At 31.1% G+C, this 10609-nt stretch overlaps 1 protein-coding gene across 2 annotated transcripts; it reads right to left on the bottom strand.

The window, feature by feature from the left end:
- Positions 1–3273: 3273 nt before the first annotated feature.
- On the bottom strand, positions 3274–8244 carry LOC114384428 (hydroxyproline O-arabinosyltransferase 3-like). 2 transcript variants are annotated; one of them, XM_028344093.1, is made up of 9 exons: positions 7679–8242; positions 7358–7523; positions 5893–5960; positions 5605–5806; positions 5344–5441; positions 5131–5200; positions 4975–5046; positions 4687–4800; positions 3274–3626 (listed from the first exon to the last, which is right to left on the bottom strand). In XM_028344093.1, exons 2-9 carry the CDS (start codon positions 7502–7504, stop codon positions 3534–3536), a joined length of 864 nt encoding a protein of 287 aa, XP_028199894.1. In that variant the 5' UTR covers positions 7505–7523; positions 7679–8242; the 3' UTR covers positions 3274–3533. The 2 variants fall into 2 exon arrangements, with proteins under 2 accessions (XP_028199894.1, XP_028199893.1); XM_028344092.1 differs by having other exon boundaries at positions 7358–8244.
- Positions 8245–10609: the final 2365 nt, after the last annotated feature.

The following is a 10609-nucleotide window of genomic DNA, read 5'->3' as shown; positions in this document are numbered from 1 at the left end:
TATTTAAATATAATTATTAAGCTGTGTAAATTTATTTTTAATAGTATATATTTGAAGAGTTATACTACTATTAGCTATATATTGATTTATATTATAGATGGGATATTTGATATTTAAAATTATTTTTTGTTATATTTATTATGTGTTACTATATATTTAACAAATGAAAGCTGGTTCGATCCAAACTGCTTTATAGATTGGATTGGAATCATTTGATTGAATTTAAATTTTAAACCAATCTAATTGAATGATGAAATAAGAAAACTGAAGTAACTGGACTAGATAATATTTCTCTTCAAAACTGATCCAATTCAGTATTTGAACACCCCTATTACATATTTGATAATTTTTGGATTGTTAACACAATTACATATTTGAGGTCCTTGAAGGATTATTACAACTACCCCTTCAAACTCCAACTCTACTGCCTTGTCATTGAATTTTGTGGGAGTTTATCTGGCCTAGACATGTTGCAGGAGGTTGCTACTACAAAAGGTGGGTACCAAATTATTATTTTGCTCATTATGTTTAAAACTCTCAAAATTGAAATTTGGACAGTTTGTGTGCCACACGTATCCACTTCCTCTATTACCATCTTCGTAAACAGTGTTGGGAAGTATTAGGATTCATGGCTATATCTTCTGAACTGTTGATCAGTCATTATGTGTTAACTGCTGAACTTACTCTTACATAATTTGCTTGTATATTATTGTAGAATTTGCTGAGCTCTCAAGTCCAGGTGATCGAAGATAAACAAGCATCTTTAGGGTGGATAGAGGGTGATAAATAAAATCTAGTCATCTTGGAGCTTGTATGTATCTTCTAAGATTGGTGGTATGACTATGGTTTGTTCACTTCTCCAGTGGAAATGTTATAATGGTTTGCCATGTGCATGTAAGAATTGTTACCGTAATCTAGCTGCCGGTGATACATGATGCTAGCCCCTTTTTTTACTACCTCAAAGCTTCAGACTAGTTGAGAAGATTGGTAGGTATGAAGCCCTCGTTTAAGTTGGATAATTGGATATGATAATGACTTTGTGAAGCATGCTTGAGTAAGTACAAGCGTCTAGTGGTCGCATCTTTGTTAAGATTCTTATGTGTTTATATAACCAGTGATATACATATGGTTTACTTCATCCCTTTTACCTAGTCGGGTTTTACTCGAACTTATAAATAAGTAATCCTTGTTGGATGGTGGATTATGGATATGTCTTGGTAGGAAATATATCTATCTAAAGTAGGGATTTAATTGTCTCTCTTTATTTCCTGAAGCTGTGATTTATTGCTTCTGTTGTTCAAAAGTAGCATGCAGCAGTTACTTACATGCAATTCCTTTGTGTTATTGTTTGTCTTTAGTTTAACAAGAAATAACAGAAGGTAGATGGAAAGAGTTAGACTCATCTATCCTAATATGAACAAAATACAATAAATATTTAAACTCGTGAGAAAATGTCTGTCTTCTCTTCCTGAGAGAGGTTGGGAATGGTAGTAGCTAAGCTTGTTCATCCTATGAGATCATCAGACATTTCGTTTGGAATTTCATCATGTCGAAGCGTACCAGGTCTTTGAGCCAACAACTGCCAAAGTAATTGCATTAAAGATATTATCTTTCAGGAAGACGTATATTAAAAAGGGTCACAGTATAGTACTCTTTCTACCACTATGTTAATATAGAAATAAAATGGTTTTGATAAAATTATTAGATTTTTTTTCATTATAAAACACTCATCGATAAAATGACTTAAATCTTATTTACTTAGGTAAGAAATTCAAAAACGGGATAATTTAAAGATGGTATTGGGTTGGAATTGGGAGTCACCCAAGAGAGATTGATGCTTTCAAGCAAGTAAATATTTTTCAATACCATAACTAACAACCTTAAATATGCAAGATGACCTATCTCTACCTACATTATATAACCTATTTTACAGACAACAAGCAACTACTTACTACTTTAAATTGTGATCAAATTATGATGGCAAACCTTTGCTAATTTTATAAAATCAAGGCTCTTTTTATATAAACTTATCCAAGAACACTTATAACCAACCTTTGTTTGTGTAATTTTGCCGATAAAAAAGGAAAAAAAAATATGATGGTAAAACAAATTGAACTTTTTTGTAAGTTAAAACAACTTATACATATCAACTTTTGGAGAAGTGAGATGAGGTAACTTCTAGAAAAGTCAGGTACACAAATTAAAACTAAATTCATTTTTTTCCTATAGTATCTATAAAGAAATCAAATATAATTTGTATTCTAGGATGAAGGTGAACAATCACCAAAAAACTCTCATATATTCACCAATCTTGGACAACTCTCTGGTCAGCAGTTTTTAATTTATTTTAAAAGAAATAAAAATAACAATACCATATTTGTGTATCTACTATTTCCAACTTATATCTTCAATGCAAGACAACGAAAACGAGACACAAAATAGAAATAGAATGTGTAATTATTATTTTTTTTCTGAAGGGAGAGACAAGAGATATTTTTTTGAAAGAAAATATTATAGGAAGTGAAAAAATGATGAATATAATTATGACGTTTAAATATTATTTTGATTTTTTAAGGGGAAAATACTATATAAAATGAATGTATTTAATAAAGATAGAGATATTTATTATTTTAATTAGAAGTGAATCTATTAATCTAAATAAGGAATTAATTTGAAAGAATCATTAGTAATAAGTATTAATCTAAATTAGATAAAATTAAGTCATTAATTATTCTTATTTTGTGCAACAATAAAATTTTGCACACTAAAAAAACTAAATAATAAATACTACATGATTCCAAAATAGTTTACTCTATACTTTTTTATTTTTTTTGTCTTGAGTCGGGAAACATAAATATTTTCCAATTTAGTGAATTAAAGGCTAATATGACTCGTAGTACGTGATTACCATTGACTCCAAAAAATTTGTATGAAGAAAATCAATTACAAATTCTCCCTCCATTCTAAAATGAATGAAGTTTTCACATTTAATTTTTTTATATTAACTGATATTTTCAGTTTCCAACAAAATATTAAAACTTTTATTCTAAATTTGCCATAAATAAATTACATTAATCTCATACTTTTTTAGTATCTTGGTTGTAAAATTTTCAACCTCACCATAATGGTACAAACTCCTTCCATTAAAGTCACACTTCTTTTTTCCTTATCCATTTTTTTTATTACTACACCGCCTATGCAGTTGAAGGGTTTATGCAAATATTGGTGCTTTTAACTAGCAGAGAAACACTGGTGAGGAGAGGCAAAGACTAGTTTCATCCACAAAAGCTGGGGGAAAACAAAAGGGGTAAGATGTCATTCCATTGGTTGCACTATGACAACAATCAGTTTGCAAACAGTGTAAGGTCTTGTATATGTTTGAATGCAAGAGAATTTACTGGCCATTAAAAAGAAAAATAAAAACTATTTTCAGAGAAAGCACAAAACATCATTTGTATTTATCACAATTCCTATTAGCTTAAACTTATCCATTTTGACATGTATTAGTAGTCCTCATCTCAAAATCACAGGCTTTATGGTTTATCATCTTTCCCTCGGCTGTTATTTATTGAATCCCATTCAGGTATGTTTGCAGTAGCCTCATTGACCATTTTTACTAGCTGCACCTGAAAATGATTATTGCAGTATCTATTAATTGACAAAGGTTAGCAATCATTGAAGAAGCACAAAATGGCATTAATGAAGCTTCAGTCAAAACACCTATAGTATGAAGGTTTAGCAAAGACTAAGAAATCACATCAAAGCCCCACCAAACACTTGCATACAACCAATCTTTCCCATTCAATTGATTTTCCATTGGGCTCAGCCATTGAGGTCCAGTGGTCCACCAAATGCTATAAAAGATGTCACATAAACAAGGCTAATTCTAATACCTTGTGGCTTGTACTAATGGCATAACATGACATCAATGGGCATAGGCAAAAAAAAAAAAAAACTCTACATAAGCAACAACAAAATTGCAGCTATTCCTTCACAAGTAAAATTCTGGAGAAACAACAGCCACATTATCAATCATGATTCATCCTCATCAAAAAATAGATTCCCTACCGAAAATACTCAGTTGATTTCCTGTGTATATATATTTGCATCCTATGTGTTTGATTCGGTTTTGCAGTGGTAATTTGCTGAAGTAAATTTGATTATTTGAAGCACTTTGCGTGCAAAAGTTAGAATGATATGGTCCATAAGGAAGCAGGGGGCATTGGCATACACTTCAATATATCGGTTTTATTACCTTTGCAATTGTTGCCACAAACTAAAGCTACACATATAATGAACCTTTTCTATATATAGCCATCTGTCAGAAAGATGAACCATCGTAAAATTCTTTACTAAATTAACATGCAAAATCAACATTCTAAAATTTTAAATTCAGATATAATGAGAAGAAATTCTTATCTAATTATGGGTTAATAAAGCAAAGCAAAAAGTTAAAATGATGGAGACTGAAATAGAAAGGCAAGTGTGAAAGATAAGTAGAGTGCACCAAAACTCCTCCTTTTGGAGTATTTAAAAACACAAATGACATAAAAAAAGAGGATTGGTCAATCAGTGTTAAGAAGGACATTTTCTAATATAGACTTTTTGGGAAATTGCAACTTTCCAACATCAACTGATTAATAATTTCAAAGCAAGACACCCAGAAAATTTGAAGTATGGACTTACCACCGTTTCAGGAACTCCTGGAGGCGGTAAGGGGAGGTTTTTGGGTGGAGGACCCAAAAGATGATATCTCTTGTCAAAACGCCATTCTCCAATCTTCCCATATGTCAGTTCCCCCTGGATGAGGTAATAAGGAGTAGATAACTTAGGCATACAACAACTAAGCATGCAAGACTCACATTTTATACATGGACAGGCATAAGCCAAACTGCAAAAGTAATACTAACCACAGAAATATAGTTTCTCTACCTTACTTTCACATCATACTTGCATTAAGGAGAATGAACTCACCTTCATATTATAGTCACATCCATATGTATAGTGGATGATAAACTTATTCTCAACATTTTCGTCCCAAGGTGGCTGAAACATTCCAATGATGCATGTCACGGACTTGTGTATGAATTCCTTAAGTAGCAATTACAAAACAACACAGGCAATTCAAACCTGAAGCATAAAGTCTTTTCGAAGATTATGCTCTACACCATGCAATGCAGATGTCACAGCATAAGCATACCTTTACTCAACAGAGAATCAAAGCAGCAGAAGGTTAGACCTATTAGTACAGACCAGGGTCCAGTAAAAGTTATAAAATGAAAAGAATATCAGTAAATAATAAATAATAAAAAATGAATCTTGAATTTCTACAGTAATACTCACATTTCAAGCACCCATCCAAAAGTTTCATCAGTCTCTGGATCATTTTTCATTCTCAATGAAATATTTACCCATGTTGGAGCTATTTCCTCCATCAAAGACTGATGATTAAGAAAATTCAATGCCTTAAATGAAAGAATATGTTGCTTATGGGAAAATCACGGAAATCTGATAATAGTTATAACAGTAACCATTACAGCTATATGGGTCACAGTATAACAGGTATAATCAATCAAGCACAGTATGCAAACTATTGAGACTTACCTTCTTAATGATTACAGGAGAATTGCCAATTGGTTCAACATCAGTAACAGGACCCTTTTCCTCAGGATAGAATTTCCTGATTATGTCTACATTCTCATATGAGTTCATATAGAAAAATGGAAATGCTGCGGGCAGGGTTCCATGAGCCAAATTAGGCAAAGGATTTACAAATATGTGGTCAGGTTCTGCCATCAGAATATATCTGCACCAATCATAAAATACGCTGCCTCTTAGATTTCATTATTGGAGAGCATAAAAATTTTAGAAAACCAGAATTAAGACACTTACTCTTCCTCAATATCTGCTTTCTCCAGCCACTGAACAAAAGCCCATGGTCTATTTAGGACAACATAACCCTGCACCAAAAATAAATTGACATAAATTTTGATGACAGAATGAATTGATGGGAATAATATAGAAAGATCACAAACAACGACATTCATGATAGAGTTGATAACTATCAACAGTGTAGAACGAGTTAAGTCAACAAACATGCCACTGGACAGCATGACTGCAACCAAATATGAACCTAAAACTAGGTTATCGAAACTCATTGCTCAAAAGCAGCTTATTTGGGCATACACTTAGTGAGACTTGTGAGTTCACATATTAATCTCAGCTAAGAGAGTTCCCTTGGCTGCAAAACTTCAACAAATACTACTGGTACACATTTGACAATTTGGAATATACACACAGTAAGATGCACAGTAAACGGAAAAATACTCACTCTTTTGCTCTAACATTACCTTGCTTGGAAAAAAAAATATCAGTTACCAAGGAAGAGAGACAGAGGAGAAAATCAAAATCACTAAGATATTGTCTGTGTTACTAGGTAGGCATACAAGGGAGACAAGGATGGAAACAGATTATTTCAGAAATAAAGAAGCAAAATAACCTCAACAGTTCTTATCTCATCTCTATTCCCTGTTTTCTCTGCGTGCATAAACCTTCATTATTTGACAGGGAAAATACAATATGCAAGGCTAATGACATGTAGAGCCCACCAAGGTTCATATAATGACATGTGGTAAAGTGAATCATACAGTTTTTTTTATAGATGTACATTAAAAACAATTAATATGTAACTTCAACATTGCACTATGGACGAGTCCCCAGAGGCTTTGCTTTTTTCTTAAACCAAGATGATGCTATGTTATGGATGTGATTATACCATAAATGCTCAAAAAAATATCTGCATATTAACATATTATTTTTCTGCACTTCAGTTTCTGTTGCCCCACTACACAACCATTTTTTTACATCAGACCTTAAACAGTAGCAACAAAATACTTCAATATAAAAGCAGTTGTGTCAATCACCATCAGCAATAAAAAGATAAATTTGGTGACAAGAAGAAAAAAATAATGGAAATGACTTTTCAAATCCAAAAAACTAGCAGCAACAACAATCATTAGTACTACTACATTATAAGGCAGACCAAATGCAGAACACCAAATAGTTAAAATGGCCAGTGCCATAATAGTCGAAGAAACATGCAAGATATTCAAACAAAACCAGCATATAAACCAATCCCATTTCCCTCTAAACGCATCTCGTTGCATTTGCATCAAGTGAAAAGAAATTTCCTCCCTTTAGAAAAATAAACTCTTATTATGTATGATAAGGAGAACATACGTCATGGTAATAAATAATGATCATTCTGTGAATTCTTTTAGACAGCATATTTCACAATTAAGTAGCAACAACAAATTAAAATTTAAAACATATTACTTCAACCAAGAAAAGCATTTACCTTATCCAAGCCCCTAGGAAGTGGATGAACCACAAAAGTAGGAATCTCATCCATCAGCTGGTCTGGCCTTCCAGAATGCAAAATACGTGTGAGCTTGCCCATGTCTGATCCAGGCATGTCCTTCACTTTCTTATACCAATAGTACATAATCCGACATTGCCATTGACTGTAAGGAGAATCGGTTGCCGTCAAGGCAACATGAAACTTTGAATTAGTCTTTCCTGACCTCATAATTTTTCTATTAAAAGATTCCGACCCATCTGTCTTAAGGTTCATGATCATAGCTACCAAATTATAAGTGGCAAAGGAAAATATAAGCACCATGAGCAGCAAAAGCAGTGACTTTGCCCGCCCCATGCTTTTTCTCACAACCATTTTCAAAATCTTCACCTATTCAAATATGAATTCTCAGAAACCCCCAGAAACCAACCCTTATAATTTAGGTTGTATTAGTCCTTCAAAATCACAACTTTAGTGCATAGCTATAGCCAACAGACACAAACACAATCCTTTAACCGTTTGCTTCACACACAAAAAAACCTGCATCACAACATAAAGTAGTTAATGTACCACGTAACTGCCGCATAACTCTAATTTATTGTGCTCATGTTCAGATTTGGTCATCATTTAGGTTCGTATGGCCAAGTTTGATAACTTCAATTTATTGTGCTCATGTTCAGATTTGGTCCTCATTTAGGTTCGTATGGCCAAGTTTGATAACTTTAATTTATTGTGCTCATGTTCAGATTTTGTCCTCATTTAGGTTCGTATGGCCAAATTTGATAACTCTAATCTATTGTGCCCAGGTTCAGATTGGTTCTCATTTAGGTTCGTATGGCCAAATTTGATAACTCTAATTTATTGTGCCCAGGTTCAGATTTGGTCCCATTTAGGTTTGTATGGCCAAGTTTGATAACTCTAATTTATTGTGCTCTATTTTATTTTATTTTATTGAAAGTGACTTTATATATGAAAAGAAATGTTTTTTTTTTCCTTGGAGATACCCCTTGGGTTAGAGATTGGGATTTCGAATTCACTACACCAGAGATTAATTTGACTCGTACGGTATAATTTTGGTTGATTCAAGAGATTTTGACACAATAAAAATAATTGAACATAAATTCTTCCAATAGATATATTCTTTCTCACATGTAAACGTAACTAACCACAAATCTACTTGGTAGCTCGAGAGCCTTAGTCCCCAGACTTTCGTTAAAATTATAAAAATAATATAAAGTTTTTATTTGTTGAATAATGAATTTTCATTTTTGTTTTAATTTTATTAAATATTTAGTTTATTGTTATAGATCCTTTGATGAGTAACCGAGGGATCCGACACAAGAATTGATGTATTAAAATTAATGTCGAATCATTTTGTTAATACTCAGTTTGATTTTTGAGGAACCTACTTCTTAATTAGATTTTACCTACTTTCAGATCTAATAATCAGAGTCTTCTTTTTTTATGAATGACTCAGAGGTTACAAAAAATCCTTTGATGGGTTGTGTGTGGCTTTTTTTTTGTTGAAGATCCTTTTGTGGGCTGTGTGTGACGCTTTCTTTTTTGTTGAATATGGGAATACATATATGTAGTAGATTATCAGGTTAAATGTATATTAATTGAATATAGAAATCCACTATATGTACGTAGTATATTATTAACTGAAAATGGTGCGTATTTTTTTTTATCAATTGAAAATAATGCTTATATTAACTTTAGTATGGATTCTCAAAATAAGAGTACTCGCAAGAGGTTAGGCCATCTCCAATGGGATTTCTTATCCTGGTTGCTTAAGATGAAGAAACGGATTGTTGAAGGAATTTAGCATTGGAGAAAGCCTCTGTGGCACACCTCATTCCTTCGCCACAGGAACTGTTTCTTATCTAAGAAACCGTAACTTAACCATAAAATATTATTTCTTTGCCTTTCAGAAGAAGTGGGTGGGAGGGGAAGGTTCTCGAGAAAAAGAAAAAGTGGGAAAGGTTTCAGAAAAAGTCTTTTTGAAGGAAGAAAACATTAGCGAGAAAAATGAATTAATTATTTTTATAATAAAATAATTTAAATGTTTAAATTTCTTGCAATTTTTTTTATTGGAATAAAATTTTGAATAAATTTTTTATGAGTGACATGACATTGTAAAAACTACAAAAAATACTGCAAGAACCATAAAAGAAAGATGATTAACAAACTTGAGTTGGAGATATCTTATAGTTAATGAAATGTTCTAAACAATAATAAATAATTAATAAGTTTTTATTTTTTTTGTTTTCCATCTTCTTGAATTATGTTCCCTATATAAAGTAGTTAACATTTTCGATACCAAAAAAAAATACTTACCATTTTGAATTATCACATTGTAAGAGTTTTTTTATCCAAAAAATAAATAAGATTTTTATATAAAAAATAATGTCTATAGGAAAAATTTGTTGGCCCACTAACAACTACGGCTGGTCCTGTGGTCCCCTCTATAGATTACTTAGTGAGTTACATTATAAGCTTATTGAAAATATCATGTAATTTCAAATTTAATTTAAACAATAAATATTTATGAATTACATCAAATTGAAGATATTTTAAAGATAAATTTGAAACTATTGTAATCTTAATTAATCTTCATTTAAATTTTAAATTTTAAAATACCATCTCAATTAAGATTATATGTCTTTATTTAAATAATTTATTTCCCTTAAAAATATATTTTCATGATTTTTCCCCAAATTTTAAAAATCCCATCTATTTAATTTATTCTTATATAATAAAATTAATTATTTAATATTAACATTCAAAATACATATATTTTTTCTCTTTAATTAATTTATATTATAAACTTTAAAAACATTAGTGCTGTAAATGAGAAACTAACTAGTACCGATAACATTGGTAAGTAACTTTTACTGAATTATCATTCATCTAAATTTTAATTCTCATGATTTGCTACCAAATAAACCAGTTTTAAATGCTATTTGTTTTACAAAATTTTAAAAATAAGTATAAGAAAATAAAAATTGAAATGAAAAGTTTTAGATAATGTATATTCAATTAAATATAATATTAGTTAATCATGCAAAAGATCAATAGTATTATCCTAATGCCTTTACACTGAAGAGTATAAAATAAAGAATGAAAGATAAAAAGTATATAAATATGTTATAATAGTAGTCACATTATATTTTGTACGTATTTTTATTTCTCTCTACATTAAAGTTGAAAGTAAAAGACAAATTTGTTTAGTCAAATATATTATTAATTAAG

This window comes from Glycine soja, chromosome 14 (assembly GCF_004193775.1).
Source record: "Glycine soja cultivar W05 chromosome 14, ASM419377v2, whole genome shotgun sequence".
Classification (NCBI taxonomy): Eukaryota; Viridiplantae; Streptophyta; class Magnoliopsida; order Fabales; family Fabaceae; genus Glycine; species Glycine soja.
This window is presented reverse-complemented; position numbering and strand designations above follow the sequence as displayed.